General features: G+C 37.8%; 2 protein-coding genes across 2 annotated transcripts in view; one reads left to right on the top strand and one right to left on the bottom strand.

Annotated features, from left to right (window-relative positions):
- The window catches only part of LOC128261103 (high affinity cGMP-specific 3',5'-cyclic phosphodiesterase 9A), a 43,644-nt gene that overhangs the window by 15,264 nt on the left and 1,808 nt on the right, over nt 1–26,572 (top strand). The window contains exons 2-7 of the mRNA XM_052994565.1: nt 7,384–7,709; nt 12,788–12,939; nt 13,005–13,112; nt 24,539–24,665; nt 24,740–25,035; nt 25,500–25,983. Coding sequence (XP_052850525.1) covers nt 7,384–7,709; nt 12,788–12,939; nt 13,005–13,112; nt 24,539–24,665; nt 24,740–25,035; nt 25,500–25,983 — 1,493 coding nt within the window. The remainder of the gene's footprint in view (nt 1–7,383; nt 7,710–12,787; nt 12,940–13,004; nt 13,113–24,538; nt 24,666–24,739; nt 25,036–25,499; nt 25,984–26,572) is intronic.
- Nucleotides 16,458–18,994, bottom strand: LOC128261105 (endothelin-converting enzyme 2). Its single transcript, XM_052994568.1, has one exon. It carries the CDS (start codon nt 18,878–18,880, stop codon nt 16,907–16,909), a length of 1,974 nt encoding a protein of 657 aa, XP_052850528.1. The 5' UTR covers nt 18,881–18,994; the 3' UTR covers nt 16,458–16,906.

Below are 26,572 nucleotides of genomic sequence, written 5' to 3'. Positions count from 1 at the left end.
TCGGCCACAAATTTTTAATTGACCTCCGTTGACGTGTAATTAATATCTGATGTTGCTGCTGTCGGCTTGGCCACTTTGTCGTTTGTTGGGCTGCTAATGTCGTCCAATCCGATGATCCCCATAAATGCCAACGGCCCTCATAATCACGATTGTAATCGTCATCATCGTCATCATCGTCATCATCGTCATCAATGTGGAGAGTTGGGTTTGGAATGGCCTACTACCGTTTTGGCTATTTATGGGCCACATTGGCCCACCCATTTGGTTTATGGTTTATTTGTGGTATTTATTTATAGGCCCCCCCCCCCCCCCCCCCCCCCCTTTTTTTTTTCACCTTGTATTTAGCAGTTATGATTGCCAGCACACAGCGAGTATTCCACCATTCCTCCGTTGTTTGCAGTTGCATTTTCGTGGAATTGCGTGTTGTGCGGAATAGCGAGGCACATTACGCATACGACATGTTGCATGCGAAAATTCATAGCCAATTCGCTTCAGCCTGCAAAGTCATTTCGCTGCGGTTTGGCCATTAAAACCGTTTGTGGTTCGAATAGCGACTGGGATGAAAATAAAATAAAAATCACACAAGCACACACACACACACACACACACGCACGGCATACTCATACAAACTTGCATGCAGGTGAAACAGGTGAACCCAATTGATGGACAATCAGCAGCAGCAGATGAAGCTGCAGGCTGAGCAGAGATGTACGAATGGAACAATGGTAGAAAGGAAACGAATCCGCCGCCATATACGATTGCCAATTTCATGGTTTTTCCCTTCCAATTCGCCCCACCCCCCATCCCATTTGTGTGTGTGTGAGCCTCTAATTGAAACTTGTCTTTTGTATGTGGCCATAACCCCACAACTTGGCCTTTATGCTACAGTTATGCCAGTGTATACTCATATATCATGCGCGTGCTCTGATTTATTTTCCATATATACTCGATTGTTTAGTGGTAGAAAGAGCAATATTGATCAGCATTAGTGGAAAATCAATATAGATACATATGTGTATATATACACCATATAATTTATATTTATAAATATAAATTGCATATATATATATGCAATATATATATTTTTACATGAGAATTCAAATTAAGATTTTCACACAAATATATATAGTTGATATTTATAAATATAAATTATATGGTGTATATATACACATATGTATCTATATTGATATATATATCGAGTATTGCATATATATATATATATATATATTGCATATATATATATATATATATATATATATATATATATATTTATGAAGTATAAATGGCAAATGCCCACTGTTTCCTTGTTTCATCTTTGATGTAACATAAAAGAAAATATTACAATTAGTATTTAATGTGTGAAATAAATTACATGTAATTTATATAATATATAATAATTAAACAAATCGTATTTTAAATGCTAATTTAATAACATACAGTCTGCCATTAAAAGCAATAATTTTTGTTAAATTTTACTGTGGAGCAACATTACAATATATTCTAAACCTTTTTGGAATGAACATACACATTTTTTTTTAAACAAACATAATACCAATAAAATTGAGAAGAACAAAAAAAGTAATGGGAAAAAAAAACCGTTAATTATTTGGACTGGTGATTACCGACAGCAGCCTGGAAAAGAATTAATTCACCCGCTGCACTCGTAGTTGATCCTTTTCAGTTAATTATTTCGCGCTCAGTAATTCCTGGTTGTACATATGGATGTCTGTTTATATACATATATAAGGTTAAGGGCAAATGGCAAAAAAAAAAAAATACACATTGTGGGGGGCACTCTCGTCATTAATCTGCCACTCCTTATTGCATCCTCCTAGTCTGTTTCTTTGGCATTGCGCCGCCCCCCTTTTACAGCCGCCTCCGTATTTTGGCTGAATGTGGAGGTGGGGATTGTCGACGTGTCGCATTGTGGCCAAAATTTGTCATTTGTTGTGCGTTTAACATGCATATTGAATGGGGCCTCGATAGAAGAGTCCCAGGACCCCATAAAAATGGGGCTTGTAGAACACGTACGCACGACTCCAGGAGCATTGTGTTAAATAATTAATTACAATCCATTAATTAATTAGACAACGCAGCGGGGGGTCATTAGGCTAAGCAGGGCCACGAAAAGGGGCCAAAGGCCAAAGGACAGAGGAAGAGGACACTGGGAAAACCTCAGAAAAACCAGAAAAAAAAAACAGACAACAGCACAAAAAAAGAGAGGAAAAAAGGAACATTTGATACGACAGCTTGTACACATAATGCTGCCATAATCAACAGCCTTTTTGGTGCTTCTTTTTTCCACCTTTTTTGTATTGTTTTTGAAAAGGGCAGCACTTATATTTTATTGCATACTGCTAGGCGTGAAATTATCCCCCAAACAGTTCCATAATTAATGGCCTTCGGTGGCAGTCTGTCCAGTTTTTGCCCTGCCTCATCATTGATCTATGTTCTTAGATTCCTTCGCTTCCCTTGAATTTTACCACTTGGCATCCGAAATTTGGCAGAGAGTTAACTAGTTTCCCCTATTAATAGGTATTAATCCTTAACCACCTTAACAAATCCCACTTGTTGATAGCTTTTACTTAATTGATACTTCTACTTATTATTCCAAGCTTATAAATGGTCACAAATGCTAACCGCATAGCATGTTTTATAAAATAAATACAGAACTTAAAACAGATAATATATAGTAGAGATTTTGAAATATGTTTAAAATATTTTTAAAATTTGTTTAAATACAATGAAAAAAGTTTAGATAGTTAAACTAGGACTTTTTTTTACAATTGTTCACGCTTTATGATAAACACAATTGTTCTGAAGTGTCTTTGGATTTGTGGAAAACCAACTTGGAAATAGATTAGATTTTGTCCATGAATTCAGTCACTTTCAGGCAACCATAAAATGGAAAACTAGCTTATATTTGACCAGCAACAATCATATTCGTATGCACGTTCCTTGCCGACTTCCATCTAATTTCATTTCCATCAAATTGAATATTTATTAGGTTCACGGAAATTCCTTCCGTACATTGTTCATAATGAATTCATGCGATGCATTTTCACCTGGATATTTTCTGAGTTCGCCACCCACCCCTTTGGCACTTCCCCGATGACAGTTTTGTATTTTTAGTCGGGACTTTGGACTCTGGACTTTCCACTCAGCATCTCTCAACTGCTCGACTGTCAGCTGGCATCGATTATGCATCAAGCCATAATTCAAACTGTCGCTTCGCTTAACGTTCGCCATGAAATTCAATTGGCAGGAAGAGTGAACACCGCCGCCGCCTAAGAAAACTTTCTGACCAAAGGCCGCAGCCAAGTAAAAACAATTGAATTATGGGGCCGCCAGGAGAATGTGCGTCACTTGACCAAAATGCAGTGGAAGATGGAGCTCCAGTTGGCCAGCCAAGCCAGCCAAGCCAGCCAGCCAGCCAGCTAGTCTGATAAATGACCACCAAGAGGTGGTCCGGGCAAAATGGAGTGCAGCTGCCACATGGCGTATGCGCAATGTGAGAGCATTCCACCATACGCAACCCTCAGCCCACAGCCCGTCACCCACAGAACACAACAACAATTGCAATATTTGGCAACAAATTTTATTGCCCCACTCGGCACGGCACAAAATATCGAGTTCATTTATCAAGACATGTGTGTGTGGCAAATTGGCAAACGAAACTACAAAAAGGACACTATTTTGCCAATGAATTTCCCTCTATTTTCCTTGCACTTGCCACAATTACTTTGATTGCTAATCAACTGCAAACTGCCCAGAGAACTATCAATATGCATTACTCTATGTCTCATTGTCACTTTTCAATCAATCATTGATTTTACCCTTTGCACAGTACTATTGTTGTTCGTTGGTGGGACAAATATATAATTGACAGCCCATATTTTTGCATCTGCGACTGTGGCCCTTCTGCAGTGGAAAAGCGGAAAAACGAAGGGAAATATGAGGAAATAAGAGGAAATAAGAGAAAAATCCAGTGACATTTTGCAAATTTGTACTTACATTTTTCCGATGCATCAAAGCTGCACTGAAAGACACAATTTTCCGGCAAAGGATTTGGGATAAGTCTCTGGCAGAACTCATCGATCAACCTGTCACCTGCCTTTCGAATGTGAGGCCAAAGGAATTCCGAAAATAAAAAATATTCTAATTCAATTTAACTTTTTGTGCCAGCAGTTCATTTTTTGTCCTTACAGAGTATAATTTTTCGAAATCCAAGTAATACGAGTAGGTAAGCAGTGTGTAAAATGACTTTTAGTTTAATGTTATATTTTATATTAGCTACGTAAATAGATGCCATTTTTCTAATTTGTAATCCATACTGAAAGGTTATTAAAAATAAAAAGATTAAACCTCGTATATTAGTAACATGTTGATATTTATATTTTCTCCGTCTATGTTTGCCATATGTTAACAAGCTATTTATGATGATCTTCAATTCAGTCTCATGCGGAATTTTTGTTCTCTTTGTAACCTTTTCATTTTTGTATTTATTCCGTGAATTTTCACCATTTGTTAATTAGCCAGGTAATATTTATAAGGACTTGCTAGTCATATCAGTATCATATTGAAATTTAATTCGATTCTATTTTCTCTGTAAACATTTTCATTTTCCAGTTTACCTATCAAATATCAAGGATTCATCATATCAAGTTGCTGAACAAATCAATTTGTTTGTGCAATTTTGCTTACAAGCTCTTGTAAAATCACAATTAGCCTCCGAGCAGAAGCCCAATTAGCCGATTAAATTTCCAGCAAAATCTTTCATCACTCTCACTTACAATCACTCATGTATTTTTTTTTTTGCTTTTTTCCCCCAACCCACTTTCCTTTGCAAAATGTTTCCATTTGAAACGCTTATCGTGTGTAATTATCGGCTGAAGGCGGAGTTTCACCATCCATCTATTTCCCTGACCCCAGCCTCATTGTAAATCAATCTGTCAGTTTATAACGAAGCAACCTTTCATTACCCCTTCGCAGAATCAGCCTTCCTTCCCGCCACTTTCTTCAACTTTCTTCCACTTTCTCTTTCTGTTGGCGGGCAATAAGTGTGTGCAAATAGAGAGATGAACAAACCAAACTGACACTGCAAAAATAAAAGTGTTTTCCGAGCTTAATATTAAAATAAAAATTTGTTTAGAAAACTAAGCAACATTCATTTAAAAAAAATGAATCGGTTTATTTCTCACTCAATGAAAACAACTGTAAAAGCATTTATTATTTAACCTTAAAAATAAAATTAAAAAATTTTTCAACCATAAAAGAAAATGTATAAATCAAATTTGGACAAATTTGTAATATGTACAAATTTAAGAGACTTTATTAAAACGCTGTTGAGTTTTTGAGAACGTTAATTAAATATCTTACATTCTGTATAAGGCATTTTTCTGTCAGTGTAGTTGGTCTATACACACAGCATATCAGGAACGCGATGGCGGCTTAATTAAAAATTGTAAGTGGCAGTAAATTAATTATAACCGTTGCCCGCAAAGTGTTTGGCTTGCAGCATATGTGGGCGGTCGTCTGCGGGGGGGCGTGGCAATGCCACTATTTTCTCTGCTAGTATGTATACGTGAGGGTGCTCGTGTGTTTGTGTGTGTATGCTAGCGAGTATCTGTGTGCGAGTGGGGTTGCACTTCAAAGGGAACCGTTTTAATCAAATTTCGAAGAGTGGCACCGCTTGTGATGTGGGTGAAACCGAATAGAGGAAAACCTCCAGCCCACGGGGAAAACTGTCGGTAAAGTCAACTTTTATTACAATGAGATCTTTGCAAATTCTGGGCCACATTCCCTTGCATACCCTCATACCCTTATTCCCACAACCCGTAACCAGTTGGAAAATTGGACAGGATGTTGTCCCAGAAACGATCTATATAACCCATGGTCTATTGACTGGTGCTCGAAATTGGAAATACGACAAATGAAAGAGGCCGGCATGAAATGTCCTTTGATGGGGTCTTTCCTTTGTCGATTCTCTGGAACCCCAAGCTAAATTCCCAATAAATTCAGATTGTTGTTTTGACCAGGCATCAAACTTTAATGGGGGTTTTTATAAAGGAACTCGATTAAGCATCTTGTCGTTTTATAATATAAATATAAACTTTGCTTTATATGTTTTTGGCATTCATATATTAAATTTCCATATTTTGTTTAATATTCACCACAAATTTACTAGAAGCTTGTATACATAAATTATTTATTTGTCTAAGGAGCAACGAATATATACATTGGAATGTTGTATATCAAATGTTTTTGCAAAAGCAAATAAACATTTATAGAGGCGAATTTGAAATTGTACCACTATTTAAAAAAAAATGTAACTTTTTAATACGTTGATAGGCTGTAATTTCGATGAAACAACTATGCAGAATTGACCGCCTTTCGGGCATCAAAAAAAGGACTGTTGGCCAACTTCATTAGGCAGCCGTAAAATGAAGGCTAGTTCATTTCCCTCTCAAGGGTGGCCAGCAATCATAAAATGTTTTGATTCATTTGCAAGCTAAATTGAGGCAAAACATTTCAACTTTTCCTGGATGGCACCTGGCCCGAGGGCGGTGGTCTGAGTGGAGGGGGCGTGGCAGCTTCCGCCGGTGAAGGCAAACTATCTGGCACAGGTCCACAGGTCGGTCGGTCGGTCGTTCGCTCGGTGCTTCATTTTCAGCCATTGAAGCGTGCCACCGATTGAAAATTTAATTTCCCGCCTATGGCGCTGAAATAAAAACGAAAAACCAGAAGAAAAAAAAAAATAAATATAAAAAAAATAACCCAACCTCAGAGTGAGGAAAAGGAGAAAAGGAAGCTGTGCCACCGGTTTAGACCAGGCCAATGTATTTCCGTTCATACTCAAGCCCGGCAAGTGGATTTTGATTTGGACTTGGATCTGGAGTCGAAGTCGGATTTAGACTTCGATTTTCCAGTGGTTCCCTCGGCCGCTTTATTTGCAATAATCCAAATTGCCATGGGTCGAATCGTCAGACTGTATTTCCTGTTTCGACTGCCTGATTTATTTATTGAACAACCGAGCAGTTCGACAGATTTCCACTCGAGTGCAGTCTGTCTGGGGTAGAAATTATACAAAAAACGAGAGACAATCGATGAGCTGCAAAAACGCAAAAGGCTGACTGTTTTGTGCAACTTGCGATCCAATGTTGAATTCGAAATTATTTTTTGGCCAATTCTTGCTTTTTTTATAAAAGGCATTCGATTGGAACTTTTATGACGATTTTAGCGAAATATTTCAATTGAAAATATTGCACTAATGTCTTTGAGATACCGCAGTATATTTTGATGTTGAATTGTTTGATTTAGGCTTAAGGCTATTGAATAAATTGTACATCCTCTAATCCCGGTAAACTCCATCTGTTTTCGCAGGTCTCTCCAAACGACCGCTGGGGCCGCCGCATCGTAAAAGCAGTCTACCAAAGCATCAGGAGGTGAAGCGCCGCTTCCTGGAAATTTGTGATACGACCTTCTCGGAGGAGGTGAGGGCCGCTCTCCGCCTGCCGGCCTTCGATTCTTACGAGTGGGGCGACGCCGACGTCATCCACCTAATGCAGACCATGTTCGTCGAGCTGGGCTTCATTGAGAAGTTCAGCATTCCAGTGGACACGCTGCGCGAATGGCTTTACGAGGTCTACAAGCACTACAACGAGGTGCCCTTCCACAACTTTCGGCACTGTTTTTGCGTTGCACAAATGGTGAGTGCAGTTTCTTGCGAGTTTATTACGTAAAAACTACACAAACTTATAAAGATGTCTAAAAGTATGCAGCAGTACCCGAGAGCCCGATAGATCAATTACAAAATATGAAATCCTTCTTTTTCACAGTATACACAGTGTCTAAAACCTTTATATTATATATCTTATCATATTTGACGTCAACAAATTTCAATATTCGATTTAAATATCTCACAATGGGCTGCAGGAAGTAAACTTATATATATGCATAAATGTTTTAAGTTTTGAATTTTTATTGTCAAAAATTAGAGAAATATTTTGCAATTGCTTGGAGCTTCCCATTTTATTAAGTATACAAATCCTTTTTGACATTGCAGAAATACAATATGCATACACATTCTAGTAATATCATTCTTCAAATCGCTTTGAGGTTGAAAAGCTTTTTTATTGAAAATAAAATAGTTTTTTAACCTAAAGAAACCTACATTTCCAACATCTGGCCAGTCAGTCTGTGCATTTTCTTTTTATGGATAAATGGTTTGAAGTGAAACCGGATATTCGCCGTAGTTGTTCCTTAATGGCTTTTCCTTGGGCAATATAAGTTGTGATCTAATATTTTGCCCTACCCCCAAGCAGATTCGTGTCGCAAATTATTAATAAAATACTTGAGCGTAGCAGCCATAAAAAAAAAATACATATATGGAGATATTTCAATAGCGAACATAATATAATCGTAATGAATGCATGTAAATGTGCATAAATGCCTGGTCAGAGCGAGCAAAACTTGCAATCGATATAATGTTAGAATTTGTATAAGGCACCACATAAGTATTTATATATCTGTATTGTGTCGTTGTGTCTTTGTGTGGGTGCTCACAATGAGCGGCGCCCAGTTGTATGCAATGCAAAAATAAACTCAAGCGCCAAAGGGCAATCCACCCAAAACGCTCACATAGATACACGTGTGAATGGCTCTGTGTGCGAATGTGGCTTAGAGCAGGTCCTATTTTTAGCTGCCAAGATACGCCCAAGAAACGAAAGATACAAAGAAATTTGTTTCTCTTTTAAATAGCAACACTTTGGCCATGGAAAACAAGAAAGAGAGAGTGAGAGACAGAGACAGAGACACACAGAGAGAGAGAGAGGGAAACTGGTCACTCATTCAGCATTGTCAGAAAAAAAAACTAAATAAAAAGTCCCCCAAAAATCACCCATTTTTGCAGCAAAAAAGCACCCACCGAGCACTTAGAACAGCGACCCACTTGGCTGCTCAAGTGCCAGCGGAACATTTTTTAACCTACATTTTTGGCAAATGAAAGTTGCCGGGTGTTGTTGCATCTTCTGCAACGAGTTCTTTGCATTTACTTTCCCAGAAATACCCTACATATTTGGCTACTGAGGGATATCAGGCACTGAATCAGTTAGAATAATAATATACACCTTCAAAAGTTTATCAAGGAGCGATCATATATGAAAAGAAATTGTATATTATTAATTTTATTTGTTATCAATATTATATATATAAAACAAAATAATAATATAGCCATATCAAATATTACATAATCATACAAATATATAATATATATATATATATATGTAATATATATATTTGATAGTTTATATATTTATAATTCATTTACTTATTGCTTCAGAAATACTTTTTCAATAATTATAATTCACTAGAAATTTTTTTTAAAACATTGTGTCATTATAATATCAAAAAATCAAATAAACAATATAGTTTTCGGAAGCATACTTTTTTTATTTTACTTGATAACCTCATTTTTTTTTTATTTTAAAAACAGTAGAGTATGTCTAATTTTCGTTACCACTCCCCCCATTCAAGAAACAACTCTATCTGCATAAAGTTTTCCACAATTTCTTTGGCCGTCCGATTTGAGGTCTTATTTTACTATTTTCGTGTAACATAAATATGAGCTGAAATAAATTAAAACGCATTGTCACTCCCAGCTTATTTCAATGCCAAACTTTGTCATAAAAAGCTGCACTTAGATGAGCTCCACTGTAACTGAAACTAAGACAAAGACACTTATAGTTCAAACAAAAAAAAAAAAAAAGAATATCAAGAAAAGCGAACGAAAACTTTAATAAATTATTTTTGCAGGCAACAAAGGCTAACAGGTAAAGGGCGGTTCGACGGGAAGGGGCGTGGCAACAATGGCAGACTGCAAGTTGAAGTCAACAATATGGGAAGGGGCGAAAAAAACCAAAAGGACGAAAGAAAGTCAGATAGTGGAGGCATCAAGTATACGCACGGTTGCCCCATTGCAAAATTGCTGCCACAAGAGCAACTATGACAATCGCATTATTTTTTTTTTTCCCGTAGTTCCTGTTAAATATGTTTGTCATAAACCGCATTATGCGCCAGACAAAAAAAAAAAAAAAAAAAGAAACCATGGCCGCGTGGCCGCAACGCAAACACACGGGAGCGTCCATTGTCATCGTCCTCGTCCACGTCATTGCAGTTCACCTGTGTGCACTATTTTTATGACTTTCCCGGCCACGCAACGAAATGGCACTTCCAGCATCTATTAAATCTATATATAGTTATTTTTTTCAGATTTTTTATTAAATGGTATCGCATATTTCTTTTTGACATATTTTCTTGAAATGTTTTCATTTGCCAGAAATATTCCAAGCATTAGAAAATATATATAACACTTACTTGCTTATTTTGTTAGATATATTTGATCCTGTTGAAATCGTAAACCATTTATTTGTGGTGCCAAAATACAATTATGAGTCAAAAAGCTGCGCCTTATATCTTTATTCGTATTAGGGCTTTAAGGCTTTTGGCATTTTCAGCTATTCAAAAAATTTCCTTTTTGAATGAATGTTTGAATTTCGACCTCAATCCAGCTGCCAATTCCTTCCCTCCCCCTCTCTCCAGCGCACCCTATTCATTGATGTAGCTTTTCAGCGATCCATATGCATTTTTGTGTATTTTACAATTCAATGGAATCGCCCATTTGCATAGGCGGGTCATGTTCATCAGCACATCTGCGGTGGAATAAATAGGAGTCCTCTATAATATAATTAAATAAAATATATTTAAAAGGAAAATATGTTTAAGAGTAGAGTACAAGTTTTTGAAAAATATTTTTATAAATATAAGGTTAAATTTTGAATTCGGTTTTTTTGCTTGCTATTGTCTCTACCGCAGGTGTGAGTACTTGTACGTGTAATTTGCCTCCCCTCGTGTGTGTGATTTGGCCAGTGTGCGTGAGTGTGTGTGTGAAAGGACTCCAAGCCGCTGGCAGGACATGACAGTCAAGCCGTTAAGCGGCTTTCACTCAACCCACAAATAGTCGAACAAAAACGGAGCATTAGGGAAGCGTAAATTTAAATTATTGAACAGAATGCCCCAAACTTAAACATACCACCACCCACTCGCCTGAATGATTTTTTCGCTGCCCAAAGGGGCATGGCCAAACACTTTGACTAATTTCCATTGCCTGCAATTTTCATCTGATGCGCTGCAGTTGATTTCCTTGGTGTATTTTTGTCCGCTGAAAAGTTTTCCAACAAGCAGAAAATGCTCCTAACTAAATACTATACACATACATATATGTATATATATATATATATATATATATCGCAGACCAGCCAGCCCTCTCTTTCTCAATTCCGATCCCCGCCCCTTTCACTCGCACTTAATGCCAAAGTAAACGCAATGGCGGCGAAAGTTGTGCAACAACTTTTACGACCAGAGACCCCAAAGTCTTACCTCTTAGGCACTCACTCCTGCAGAACCACCCAGCCACCCTACACCACCCTTAACCCCCCTGCACCACCCCCCTTGCAACTTTAGTGCAAAGAGCTGAGTAAAGTTTGTGCTGCTTTTGTATGTCGAAGAGCTTCAATTGAAAGCTGTTGAAATTCCTTAAGGGTCTCCGCCGCCAAGTCATCTTCATTTGCAGTACAAACCAAGGCCACGACCTTAAAATACGCCATTTCCACTGGGAACAAGCATAGTAAAATGTATAATATATATTAAGTATTTGAAATACATAACTTATAATTCATAATCAATAATACAATTGTGTAAAAAGTCACCTGTAAATTGTAAGCAAAAAATTTACACATTTTAGATAAGATATAAAAATTTCATACCCAAGATTTTTAAATAACAATTTGGCAAACATCAGTTGTAGGAAAAATTTATAGAATTTATGAACTTTTCTCTGTTATACACAACAAAATATCTTTTATATGAAAAATTTATTATTGAAGAATTTGCTTTTATATATGAAGAAGAGCATAAAACATAAATAAGCTACATAAAGTATATAGTTTATAAAGTATATTAAAGGGGCTATTGAACAAATTCTTAAATAGCCCATTCTGTTCTTAATGAAAGTACTTATGGCCTCAGAGATCCAAGTGTGAGTACCAAGTGTATCGGTTAGGAAAATCAATTCCATTATTTTCACGAACACAATATGCCCTTTAACCCCACTAGCCCAGGACATATAAAAGAGGGTTTAGTGATAAGTTTTGTGTTGGGGAAGCTCCATACACAGGTAATTGCAAAGGTTTCGCAGAAGACAAATTAAGTTGGCCCATAGAATGGGCAAAGAGTGTCAGGTGCGACAAGACCAGACGATAAATGTGTTAAGGAATAAAGGTTATGGACGTCGAATCGGTTTAAATAGGTGCAAAAATAGAGAAGCTTTAAGACCCATAGCAATGGATGAGTTTAAATGTCAAACCGCAGACACTAATTGCCCGCATCAAGGTAAATGGTTAGATCGATTATGTTTAAACGGCAGATGATGCGGTGGATTCTTCAAAAGGAGCAGTAAAATAGTAAATGCTAGCTTAAAAATTTAATAAGGAAATTGAGTCAAGAGATTTAATGAAGACATTAGGGATAGAAACTTTTTATTGATTATAGAAATGTTTGAATTGGCCATAATACAAATAAGCGTTTTATTTCTGCTCCAAAATGCTTTGCTTGCTAAGGAAATAACTAAATAATCCTATCCGTAATCATAGAAAAATTAATTCTTCTATAAGTACATCAATTTACTTTATTAATACCTCTAAAGCCAGATAATTCTTGTTGCCATTTGCAGATGTATGCCATAACGCGCCAGGCGAATCTGCTAAGTCGCCTGGGCGACCTGGAGTGTCTGATCCTGCTGGTGTCCTGCATCTGCCATGACCTTGACCATCCTGGCTACAACAATATCTACCAGATTAATGCCCGCACCGAGCTGGCCCTCAGGTGGGTAAATCCTCGTGATCTTCCCGACAAATAATGTACAAATCTTTTCCATACTGTGTTAACAGATATAATGACATTTCGCCGCTGGAGAACCACCATTGTTCGATAGCCTTCCGCCTGCTGGAGCATCCCGAATGCAATATATTCAAGAACTTCGGCCGCGACACCTTCAAGTGAGTTCAGCTCGATTTAAGATCCCATTTTGTCGGGGATTTGGTGCGGTGGCGGTGGGTCAATTAATTGCCCAGTATCCACTTTATGCGCGGCACGTACCAAATGGCATTGCATTAACCGCTCGCCCCATTGCCGTGGTAATTAACAGCTACCAGCTGCACTGCACCACCCACCAAACAACGAAAACCGCCCACCGCCACCCCACTTGACCTCCGGCCACCCATTGTTGCCCTGGCCCAACCTGAAATCCATGCCAAGGCACGACTGCGAAATCCATTGATTTGGTATTTAAAGAGCGCACAGCTGAGCAATTCTGGGTTGATGAGGCAGTCTGTCGACTGAAGGACACCTCTCTATAAAATTTTAATCTGGGTAGCTACTCAAATCACTGTTGTTTTAAAATCCTTTATAAAGGTGTCTAAATGTAGGCAACAATATTATTTTGAGTCTGAAAGCCGTTTGGAATCAATTTAAAAGTCAACATTCTATTTTATTGCATTACTTTAGGTACCTTTAAATGTGATTTCAAAACCCTTTGTGAAAATCAAAAAAAAACTAATTTTCAATATTCATGCATCTGATACCTTTCGTACAAGGATGCCTTTCCAAGCCTAGCAGTATTATAAATAAGTATTGCCTTAAAAACATAAGTTTTTAAAAAGTTTAAGATAATAATATATTTTCAAACAGCTTTTTACTGATAAAAACCTATATAACAAAGGATACAGATTTTCCTGGTCATAAAAATAAGTATTGCTTCAAATTACAAAAGTTGATGCAGCCGGAAAGCGGAGTTCGCATCCGAATGTCCCTGCTGCTGCTGTTGTTGGCCTTTTTATGGTTTTCCTGGTTTTTCCTGGAATGCAGTCAAGCTGCAGTGTAATGAAGATTAAGTTGTAATTGGCCCAGACACGACATAATCCCAGTGTTCAGCTCGCTTATATCTTCACTTAATTCGAGAAAATGCTCCAATCAAGAGCAATTGAAATCCATCGAACAATTGCCATTGCACAACCGATTTATCGAGTAATTAAAATAAATATATGACGGTTTCGTTTGTTTAAAGTAAAGTAAAAAAAACACTTGTACTTGTGCTGCAGTAAGTAACCTAAAGTAAAAAGTAAACTAAACTAACTAAAATTCTTTTTTCATTGGGTTGTTTTAATAGAAACGGATTTGATATGAAACACATATTTTTAAGTGCCCTTTATATCCGTAAAAATTTACTTTCCCTAAGGAAAAATACGTATCATTTTGTAAATCTAAATGTCTCATATTTTCTGTAAAAAATAACGAGATGTGCACATCTCACAAGGAAATCTTTGCCATAAAATTTTGGGGGAATGAGTGTAACCTGATAAGGTACTTTTTTTTGCGAAGAAATCTGAAGAAATCTTAGATGGGTAATTTTACAAAATGAATTTGAGATCCAAATTTTATTAACAAGCAATCGTGAAAATGTAAAAGTAAAGTAAATTAAATGTTAACATTTTTTTCTAACAACAAATCCAACAATGAAATGAATGGCTTTATTACAAATAATGTGAATTTTTAATTGGATTTCACTATCTGATTAAAGCAACAACTGAGTTGTTTACGTATGTTTTCTGATCATTTTTGATGATAGGTATATAAGAAGCACTTTAAAAAAATTCGATTAGCTGATGAAAATGCTGGGAAAAGCGCAAAGTTTGCTTTCCGCAGATTATACGTTTATATAATAAAGCTATTTGATGGCTTAGCGAAGCTTTTCCGCGCTTAGTTGACCTCCCGCAGCTGGCTTTTCGCATTTTAAACAGCGTTTCTCACCAACCCACCAAACCCCTCGCCACGTCGACTTTTCTCGCAATTTCATTTATTCTGCGCACTTTTTTTTCTGCACTCATTGCATGCATTTTATATTGGAAAATATTCCACAAACACTAATTAAGTGGATTAGCCGACGAAATGCTTTTCTCAACTTTGACTTGCGGATGTGCGTGGATGTGGACGGAAAGTGTGGAAAATCGTGGGAAATGGCGAATGGGGAAATGGTGAAATAGTAAAAGGAAACTGGGAGGCTGGGACATCTTCGTCATCATCCCGATGACAAGCATCATCATGCACAAGGAACGCAATCAACGAAGAGCCGTGCCCTTCACAACCCCGTTTTCCCACCATTTTCCAACCGCTTTCCCATTTTCCTTGGCAATTTTGCGTGCATAAACTATTGGATACTTTTGGGAGTTTTTGATGTCAAAACTTGTCGGCAAATGCACACAATATGCCAAGCATCATCAACAGCGGCAAGGGGAAAATGCGAGAAAATTTCGGTGGAAAACGGGTTGGCATTTGCCAACAATCTGCAGACAGTTGCCATTGCGATTATTTCGCATGATTATTACCAGAGAAATTCGAAGGCATGCGCATAAATTTAGGCATTGTTCGTGTAATATCCGTCTTAATAAGCAAATGTTGTTATTTCATTTGACTTAGTAATTACAATAGTTCCGAAAATTAAGCAATACGAAGACATTTCTGAACCTTTATGAACGAAAATGGAATTTTAGTTAATTATCACCATAAGAAATTGTAATTAAAGCGTTCATAGCTAAGTGATGGACACAAAATATATAAGACAAAAGAAATCTTAAAATATATTGCCAACAATTACATTTTACCAAACCATTTTATTATCTGCCATTGGGTACAAAACACAACAAAAAAATCGGGTTTTAAATTCCTGTTATTATCAATTCATTTTGCAAAAACTATGATGTAACAAAAAAAAATTATATCAAAATGTTTTAAATGTGTAAAGAGTTAAAAAAAAACATAAACCATTGTACCATTGTATTATCGAATTTTAAAGGAAGAGCAATAATACAATGTTGAAAATTGTTTAATTCAGCCTGAAACATTTGCAATTTAAAGTGCTTTTAACCCAGCAAATACTGGGTAATTATACCTTTTTATTCAGCTGTTTTTTCGATCTGTTTCTTGTTTATACTTATACACTTCATTGGAATAAAAACAGTACTTTTATTTTTCACGTGAATTTTTTTTTTCATTTCTGTGGCATATTGTTGAGCAAACCCTCCATTTTTTGTTATATCTATGGCATTATATGAGTATTAAATTGGGCGGCACAGAGGCCATGGGCGTGTCAATAACAAAGACCAAACCATGTTACGCGTGGTTGCATTTTATTTAATTGCGGTGAAACTCCAATTTCGCAAAAAACTGCCCCACTTGTTCGTATTTTCTGGGAGAAAACAAAGGAAGAGAAGTGAAAACGTAGGAGGGTGGCTTAAAAGTCGATTAAGGCAAAGTTAAAATGCTACGCTTATGTACAACCGCAGATGATTAACGATGAAATTTATTTGATTAAACTCACTTTATGCTGATTGTACTAATTACATTAATTTGTACTAATATAATCAATTACTACAACTAATTTGACAATCAAATCTTGATTAAATCCTTTTAAAGAAATAACTAGAAAACATTATAAACAAAAGAAGGGCTTTTTTAATTAGAGAATAAAGATTTTTAAACACAGAAAATCTTTAAAAGCGTTAAATTGCAAAATCATTCCACATTTTCAAGCATAGTTCCATTTGCTGGTTTATTTACATGTCAAAGAGTCTTTGACTAAATTAATCAAGTTCCAATTTTTCCAAGAGAGGATCCTTAGAAGTTTCCTGCTGCCTTCAAAATACAATTTTTGAAAAGATATTATCTAGTTTCTTGCCAGGTCGTGTAGGCCTCAATCAGTGTTTAATAATATAGATAGATAGCTCTGTAGAACTGTTCACCAAAGGCGGCACTTTTCGGCGGGATTCATTCGGCTGGTAGCGGTGCACTGGAAGGTTTCCCCGAACTCCGGCAGATTTCCCACCACATTGTTGACCCGATCGACGTGGGATGAGTGCTGTTGACCCAATCCCCGAGTAGCCGCCGTGCCGCACCAATTCTGGGCGAAGGCCAAAAAGAAGGTCCTCAGATTTTGGCCGCTTGCCGTTTTCCGAGTGCGGCGATATGTGTCGAGGGCCAAGCGTAGACCCTCGCTATCGGCGATGTTCTCGTTGATGGTGGCCGTGGCATTGCTGTACCGTGTGCCCAAATAACACTTTGCTCTCAGGCCAAATCGGATGATGGCCCTGGCCGGCCATTGACCATTGGCCAGTTGGCCGGCGGCATCGTAATTGATGCCATCGTAGTCGAAGGCATGCACCATTTCGTGGGCCAGGATGTAACCCAATCCGGCGGACAATTTGGCCATGGCATCCGCCTCCTTGGAGCACGAGGGCAGCTGGGCGAGGGGCGTGGCCAGGAGGCCCAGTGGCAACTCGATGCGATTCAGCTTGAGGCGATAGTAGGCGTTCACGGACATAGGATCCGCGGGCACGGCGGTCACCGGCTCGCCAAAAACCTGCCGGAACTCCAATCTGGCCAGGTTGAGGGACAACTGGATGAGATTCTCATCGCAATTTCCGCCCATGGGCGTGGTCGGGTGTCCTGTGCCCGCGGAATCCTGCAGACGAGGTGTTAACAGGCGCATGGCTCGCAACTTTTCGCGAGCCAACTGGCGGGTCACCAAGTTCTCATCGAACACCTCGGTCTCATTTAAGACCAATTCGAACTGCTGCTTAAGATCCCGGAACAGCAAGGCTATCTGCTGTATGGAGCTGTCATACACATCCTGGTAGTTGTCACCCAATTGCAATTGCATTTGCAAACGTCCCAAAGCTCCAGGCATTAATTTCCTCAACTGTTCGAGGCAGCGATCTTGCTGGCTGCTCAGCCTCTCATCATCGTGCATTTTCAGCTCGAAATGAACGGGTAGCTGCAGTAGCAACCAAGTGGAAAGAATCTCTGGATCGGGTCTATCCCTGGCCAGCAGTAATCCCTGAAGATCGCGCAAATAGTCGATGTTCGCCACCAGCAATAGTGTGGATGGATCCCAGTCGAGGCCCTGCAGAATGATGTCAAAGTAGCGCCTCAACTCCAGACCCGGTAATTGCAGCTCCAAGTCCCTTAGACTTTGTGGCTTTCGCAGCACCAGAGTCTGCTCTATGTCAGTGGGCAACAGGTTCCGTAGACTCTTCTCGAATGCCACTAATTTCTGGGCCAATAAGCCCGCTCGACGCACACGCAAATTCAGTTCCATGAGCAAAATTTTGAGATAACGCTCGTACAGAAACTCACTCATCTCATCCTCTCCGTAGCCCAGTTGCTCGAAAGTGGGTGGCATTAGGTAGAATATGCGCTGATCCGCCGACTGCCAGTTGTCCAGGACCAAAAGTCGCCACAGACCCTGTGCTCCGTAGGTTCGGAGTGCTGCGTTAACCGGAATCCAGTCAAAGGAGCTGTTCGAGGAGGAGTTGTGTGGGAACAAGGGGAACAGGGGGAACGGGGGGAAGGTGGCACCTGAACTTTGGATCAGGGCATCGGTGTAGTACTTCACCGACTGATCACCGGACATGCAGCTGCGGTAGAAAATGGCCAGCTCCTCCTCCTCCTTCTCCTCGTGACTGGACTCCAGATGCCGTATCAGCTGGATTTTCATATTGGCCAGCCACTTGGATCGCGTATCATGGGCACCCATATTCCGCTGCCTACTGCTGACATACCAATTTCCGCAGGCATGCTCATAGAAGTTCTCACACGCCTCCTCCGCATCTGTGTCGTTCTCCAGCTGCTGCTGGCAATCCAGCAAATTTGCCGACTTCAGGCGGAAAGTTAGGAGGACGCAGAGCAACCAGGTGATCGAAGGCACCTCCATTGCAGCTCACTACTTCCACTTACAGCGACAATTGTTCACTGAGTCCCTCTCTCGCGCGAGTCCAATCCAATCCTAATCCGAGCCCAAGTCAGGGGTGCTGATAAGCCACCGATAACCGCCACTGACATTCAATGCGACTTGAGGCTTGACCCATTCGTTGACCTGCACCAGCAAAAAAAAAAAAAAAGAAATATAATTAATGCTAAGAAACCCAATCATTATACATCAACATACTGAAATAAAAAACTTTAAAACTTTTTATGAATCACTAGAAAGTAACGCATGGACATGACACTTTTTTGGTCTGTATAAAATATATTTTCTTAAGGAAGTTTGTAAATTGTCGAACCAAAAGAACAAAACATAAATTTAATACTAAAACGAAAAGCGTAAAATATTAAAGGAAATTGAATAAAAAGCTTTATACGTCAAAATCTTAAATTGAGAAATTTCATAAGTTACCAAACCAAAAAAAAAAAAAAATTACATATACTAACAGTGAACGCAATATACTATACATAACATATATTGAAATAAATTAAATAATAAAGTAAGCCAACAATAAAAAAAGTAAATTAAAATGCCTAACCAAAATTATACTTTGCGCTTTATATATAAATCTTTTCTTAAAATCGTTAAAAAAAAATGATGAAGGACAATCATAATAGTATAAAAAAAGACTTATGTTTAAATTTAAAGTGTTCACCAGTTACACTATTAAAGTTGTAACCCTTATAAAACGAATTTATTATAAATAGCAATATGACTATTGAATTCAAAATTGTATACTTATTTATTTAAATTAAACATTAAACTAATACTTATATTAAATTGTAAAATACTTTAATTAATGTTGAACATAGAAAATTTAAAATAGTTTCTTTTTGATTGTAATGAATTTTTATTAAATCTTAATATGGTTTAAATTTAAATTCCATTTTTAGATATTAAAATCAATTCCGAAAAAGGTTAAATTAAAAAACTTTAATATATTTTAATATTTTTATTTTACTTGATATTAATAATATATATTTTTACTTTTACAAAATAATCGGAGTTAAAAATAGCAATATTTCCATCAACAAGAGAACTTTTTCCTATTTTATAATTGCCTACCGCCCCTCAAGTGTCATGCAGCTCTGGCCAATTTACTTATATCACTAATGATACATTATAATGTACATTCAAAATCCAGCGCAAACTTTAATTTCCACTCAATGGAATCGAAAAACGTGTGTAGTGAGTGAGTGAGTGAGTTAGTGAGTGAGTGAGCTCGTCGCAAGGCCAAATCATTAAGATGAAACCGGAGATAAGGCCCCCGGTTCTGCCGTCAATCCGAAGTCACTGGGCTTAGCATTTACCGTTAAATCAGAGCCCACGCGTAATCAATTAATCATTCCACCCCCCTCCCCTCACCACTTCTTTCCTCCTCCCATCACTCACTTTCTCATGCAAAACCAAATTAGCCGGCCACCTTCAATGATTTGCTCCTTACTTAGTCAAACACGCGTACACTGGGAAAAAAGACTAAAAACCACTTCCAGTTCTGAATAAAAAGCCTTTTTAAAATAAAAAAATTAAATTGTATTTGCTATCCTAATTAAAACTGCATTTTAATTGGTTTAAATTAGTCAAACTTAGGACTTTCATACAGTTCGACAAGCTGTTTTTGTTTTGCCAATTTTAAAATTTTTCAGGTTTAAAAGCCATTTGCCAATCAATTTTTAACAATTAAAATTCCCAGTGTAGAGCGGCCGTATTCAGTGCGTTGCTTTGATTGTGAGCAAAGCTCAGTGCGATTGGGATTTTAATAAAGTTGAGAGGCAAGTGTACACTGCCTGAGAAGGAGATTAAATGGCACAGAAAAGAATGAAAGGGAAGCACGAAAGAAAAGGAGGACAACAGATTGGCTTCCCGATTGATTAAAGTTCGATTATAGCTGTGTGACACTAGCCAAGACATCAAACATTCTTTATTATTATCTTACCTTTTTCTGCTATTTGTCTGTTATTTATTTGCTATTGGTTGCAATTAGGCATTAAGATGCATTTCGAAATTGCAAAGGGACAGAGTAAATAATATATTTTGCAATTTTTTCAGTTCGCTTAATTGAAATTTCCCCATTTGTTTATCACTGTTTAGTAGGTAAACTACAAGCATAAGGAGTGTTTGCTTAGGGATCAAGTTCAGACCGCACGTCGCCGGTGGTGTGCCATAAATCGAAAAAATAAATATTCAATTAAAATTCAACAAACAAACAGATGAAGGATGTGCAAAGCAGAAATGTTGGCGCAAAAATTGGGCAGGGCGAGCATTAAACTTGAAACCAGCTGCTTCACTTGAACCAAAAATAAATTATCAAAGAGAACGCAAGCGGCAGAGGCAAAAAGTAGAATAGACACTTGAAAAAAATGTACTTTCTTTATTTTCTTTGGAGATAATGTTTTTACAATTTTCTTTGACAAAAACTTTGAAAACATACGGTAGAACACTTCTTATTCGATATGGTCCTTTCCCATTTTTAAAGCAAATAGTTATGGTACAGCAATAATTTGATAGCTTATACTTCTGGTTAAATTCTTAAACAATTTAAGAACTGTTTTCCTTTGGTTTTAATCCGGAAGCTCGGTTTTAAAATACATTGAAGCAATTAAAAAAGCAAACGTAAATCTGGCCAGATTTAATCCCAGTGTTAAGTAGGCTAAGAGAAGGATCTGCTGGCGGCAGATTCGGCACTCGACGCTTTGCAAATTAGTTTCGAGTTGAGTTTTGGTTGGAGCTCGGCGCATTTCATGCAATTATTTAGTCATAATTAGCGCATAATAGTTGCCATTTTTCGTCGGTACAAAACTTTGCTCATCTGGCAGTCCTCGTCCTCTAGCCATTTTCCTTTTTCCATTTTCCATTTCACAATTCATCATCATCATGGCGGCCAGCAGAAGGAGTTTTAGCTCCAGTGGCTGAAAAATGCCGGCAATGGATAATCACTGCAGTTGCCACTTTAATTTGAACAAATTTCGGGTAACAGGAAGCTGGCAGCTCAATTTCTTTGTCTGTCTTGCTAATTTGCTAGACCTAATCCTTTCTGCATTAGTAATCCTTTGCTTCGCAAATCAATTTCGGCCCAATGCAAACTTAAATGTTTCGAGTAATTGCTTTATTTATTAATTAATTACCGATTCGAGTCACATAGACGCATGCGTTAGATATTAATTAAGTGACAGGCATTACAAGTTGCTGTGCATTCCGGGAATTTTCCAAGTTCTATGATGATAATGATGATGATGATGACTCGCACTTCAATGTATTTTGTGGCCACAGAATGCAGAAGTGGATTGCATTTATGTTCTTGTCCTAATTAATATGAACGTGCAACAGTTTATCGAATTTAAGGAATATTTATATACACTGATAAAAAATGGAATGGTAAAAATAAATATCTGACTATTGGATTCAAAATTTTATACTTAATATTTAAGCTTAATAATAAGTCATAATTTTAAAAACAATGCGAATGAAATCGAATGATTAAATATTATATGCATTAATTAATGTCAAAAATATTAGAACTATATGTTCCTATTTGATAAAAATACATTATATTTAATCTAAATATGCTTTGAATATAATTAAATTTTCATAATTTTAAAATTAAAAATTTATTTTTAATATTTTCATATATATAAAAACTAATAACTTTAGTACAAAATATTTGGATTTACGACGATTTTTTTTTACCAGTGCACCAAAGGCTACTTATATGTAATTAAAATGCCATAAATGTAGTATCATTGCGTATACGTGATATTTATTAAATAATTGTTTTGTTCCATCAAATTTCATTTTTTTGTGAACTATTATAAGTTATGGTGTTTCGTATCGTACACGTCTCTTAAAAAGTTAAAAATGTAACCGAAAAAAAATAATTTGATTTTAAATTCGAAGGAAATCCAGGGGCGTAAAAAATGGTTAGTGTTAAACACGAATATGACATGATTACTGTCGGTAATGCAACATGGAAAATTCATGATTGAACTAAATACAAGACAGTCTAATTGCAAAAACACGATGTATTTTTTAACGATCCTTCGCTCACTAGGTAACCCATTTTATTGTGAAGGCACCATTATTACGAGAGTCTCGTTTCTAATACGAATCGCAAAAGGTGGCCCAGCCCAGCTGAAGCCGTCAAAATGTCAGAAATTGTTTAGTTATTGATGTAGATGCAATTTTCCGTTCAACTTTCAGCGGAATTCCCTCTGTAAAATGTTGCGTTAATCCGCTTGCTGTCGCCTTCAATGGGAAAATAATACAAAAATGGGGAAAAAAAATAAAATAAAATAAATAAAATATATAAAGTCGTGACAGACGGCGGGTGAAATGCGCGTCGCTGTCGCTCTATTTGCAGTTTTAATGCGCCAGGTGCGAGAGCGTTGAGTTCCTTACCTGGAGTTGGAGTTGGAGTTTCCACGTCAATGCCGCTTGTCACGAGAAATTCAATTTTGCTTGCTTTTCCTCTCGCTTTTCTTTTCGCTTCACCCGAGACTCTTGTCTTGGCTGCCGTTGCCTCAATTTCAAATAAAACGAATTGCAATTTGAAATTTTACGCGCAGCATTTGTCAGCCGCTCGGCCTGTTTGGGGGGTCTGAAAAAACCTTCAATGGCCTTGTTTTTCCGTAAACACTTTCCGGTGCCCACACGAGAGTCACATTTTGGCCAAGGAAAGCGCAATCTCAGCTCCAGCCGAAGACGTTAATGCCCACTGGCGGCGGCCAAACCAATTTTCAGCGAAAGCAAAAGGGCACAACTTCGAAATTGTTACAACTTGTTTCCGGGGAGAGAAATTCCCCAAATTAAGATGCACTCTGAAATAACAGGGCTTCCATTATTTGGCATTTGTTGAAAATAAGGTTGGACTTCAGCTACACAAATAAATAAAAGCACATTTTATTTGGTTCAATAAATACGTCTTTTTTTTAACCATGTTGTGAAACGTAATACCTTCCTAATGTTGCTCTAATAATAATTATCAAGCTGATCTGAATCTGTCTAGATTATTTTCAGACGACTTGACTATTATTGTCAAGCCTTTCATAATTTGTATAGATTTTTTTTTCGGACAGAAAATCACGAAATTAAGATGCACTCCGAAATAAGTGAGTTTAGAGTGAATTTAAGAACATTTTGGTACTTAAAACGAAACATATTATTTTCACGACCTCGCTAATCTATTTAAAATTATTCTCGAGCAGATCTTAATCTCTCTAGATTTTTATTCAGATGCTTTGACGGTTATAGTCCTAATCTAATCTTGTTCTGTATATATTGTTTTCAGACGACTTGTTTATTACTAGGCTTCTATAAAGAAACCATAGAGAACTTACAAAAAATAAGCAATAGTTTCTGTAGAAAACCTACAAAAATAGGCAATAGACGTAAGACTCCATTTGTTCCCATTCAGACGACTTATCATAACTATAGTTTTTAAATCATTATTAATTTTTATAATGGTGAGGAAAAATAACAAAAATACATTCATAGAAATTTATATTTCTATCTATCTATAGTTAGTTTAAGCTTTAAAGCTTCTTTGTAGATTACTTACCAAAAAAAATACAACTAGTTCTGACCTCTCCTTTTATTTTCCCCTTTATTTAGCAACATTCGCGAGGGCATTATTCGGTGCATTTTGGCCACGGACATGGCCCGTCACAATGAGATCCTCACCCAGTTCATGGAGATAACTCCCATCTTCGACTACAGCAACCGTGCGCACATTAATCTGGTAAGATTCACAAAAGGCAACCCAATCCCGTTGCCCAAGGACAGTGGCTAATCGAAAGGGGATTCCTTCCGCAGCTCTGCATGATCCTGATCAAGGTGGCGGACATTTCGAACGAGGCGCGACCCATGGACGTGGCCGAGCCCTGGCTGGACCGCCTGCTGCAGGAGTTCTTTGCCCAGAGTGCCGCCGAGAAGTCGGAGGGATTGCCGGTGACGCCGTTTATGGACCCGGACAAGGTCAGCAAGCCGGGCTCGCAGGTCCGCTTCATCGGACTGGTGCTCCTGCCCCTTTTCGAGGCCCTGGGCGAACTGGTGCCGGAGCTGACCGACCTCATCATCATACCCGTGCGCATCGCCCTGGAGTACTACAGGTACAACCATTACATTTCTACAAATCCATGCCAACTAGACTTAGAGAATTTACCAAGAGAAATCGTCCAAACACACCACGCCAACTCCATTCAGTAATAGTATCAGGGAAAATTGTCCAATCGAATGGTATTTAAAGTTTTAAATGTTAATTTTTTGAAAGTTTTCGCAAAAATCGAGATATTAAAATGCGAAAAATTGTCATAAAATGAAGTATTCAAAAACGCAAGTTGCTCAAAACAGTCACTCTTATTTAACCCCTTACATAAAATGCAAAATTGGTTATAAAATGTTTTGCGTCTTAATTTCGCCCAATTTTTGCTAAATCTAATAGTTTAGTCTAGTCTTTAGTTTAAAATTGGTTGGCAGACGGGTATGTTAAAATAGGGGTTTCTCGACTATAGAGTTCCCTTGTGTTTGAAGTTTAGCCTCTGCTAATATAATCTTATATTTTCTCAAATTTCAGGCGCCTTAACGATGCCCAGACGAAGACGCGGAAGTCGGTGGCGGACAGCAATACGTCGGCGACATCGGACAGCAACAGCGGCACCATAGATTCGAATGCGGCGATGGTCAGCACTCCGGGTGCGGCCAGCGATAAGATGAGCCTGGACAAGGCCCAGGGCAATTCGCAGGGCTCTGGCGGAGGAGGAGGAGGCGGCGGTGGAGGAGGAGGAGGAGGCGGCGGTGGAGGTGGAGGTGGTGGTGGTGGTGGTGGGACAGGTGGAGCCGGGGGAAGTGGAGCTGGGGGAAACAATGCCGCCGGCAGCGTCTCACCGCAAATGCCACGCTCCGGATCTGGGATCAGCGTAAAGTCGCGCCGCAGCATCCCATCGCAGAAGTCCGCCTCGAGGACGTCCGTCGATGAGCCCGGCGGAATGGCGGCGGAGCTCCACGATTTGCCGGAGGGCAGCGAGAGCGGTGACTCGGAAACGGCCACCGAAGTGGATGTAAGTGGGCAAGAACTTTCATGTATACACACAAGTAGAACTGATACAAAATCACAGTGAATCCAGAGTTTCTTACTCAATTTAAATATCTCTCGCATTGCTTTTCATTTATTGCAGTTTAAGTTAGTTTAAATATTTAAAACTTTAATTTTTTTTGTTAAATATAAACCATATTAAAGCTAAATATAATGCATATATGACATCTAGGACCCTTTTTAAATATCATCCTTTTCACAATAATTGAATAATTTAAATATTTGATTATAGTCTTGAATAAGCATTGAATTGACTAGAATGTTATGGAGTTTATTTTAATGCACTTAAAAACTGCAAAGACTTGTTTTTTTCTCCATATTATGCAATCTTTTCCAACACTCATTTTTAAAACTTCAGAATTATCAACATAGAATTGCTTTTGAAATTTTAAATAATAATTATTAAAACTACAAATATTAATCTTTAGTTTTATTTTTTTTTAGTAAAATTTGGAATTTTAGTATTAAAAATTACAGATATAAAAATATAGTAATTAATCCTTACTAAAAGCACGGAATTTAAAGTACATTAACTAACCAACGATTTGTTTAAT

This window comes from Drosophila gunungcola (assembly GCF_025200985.1).
Source record: "Drosophila gunungcola strain Sukarami chromosome X unlocalized genomic scaffold, Dgunungcola_SK_2 000050F, whole genome shotgun sequence".
Taxonomy (NCBI): domain Eukaryota; kingdom Metazoa; phylum Arthropoda; class Insecta; order Diptera; family Drosophilidae; genus Drosophila; species Drosophila gunungcola.
Note: the sequence above shows the minus strand (reverse complement) of the source record. Positions and strands in the feature narration are given on the sequence as shown.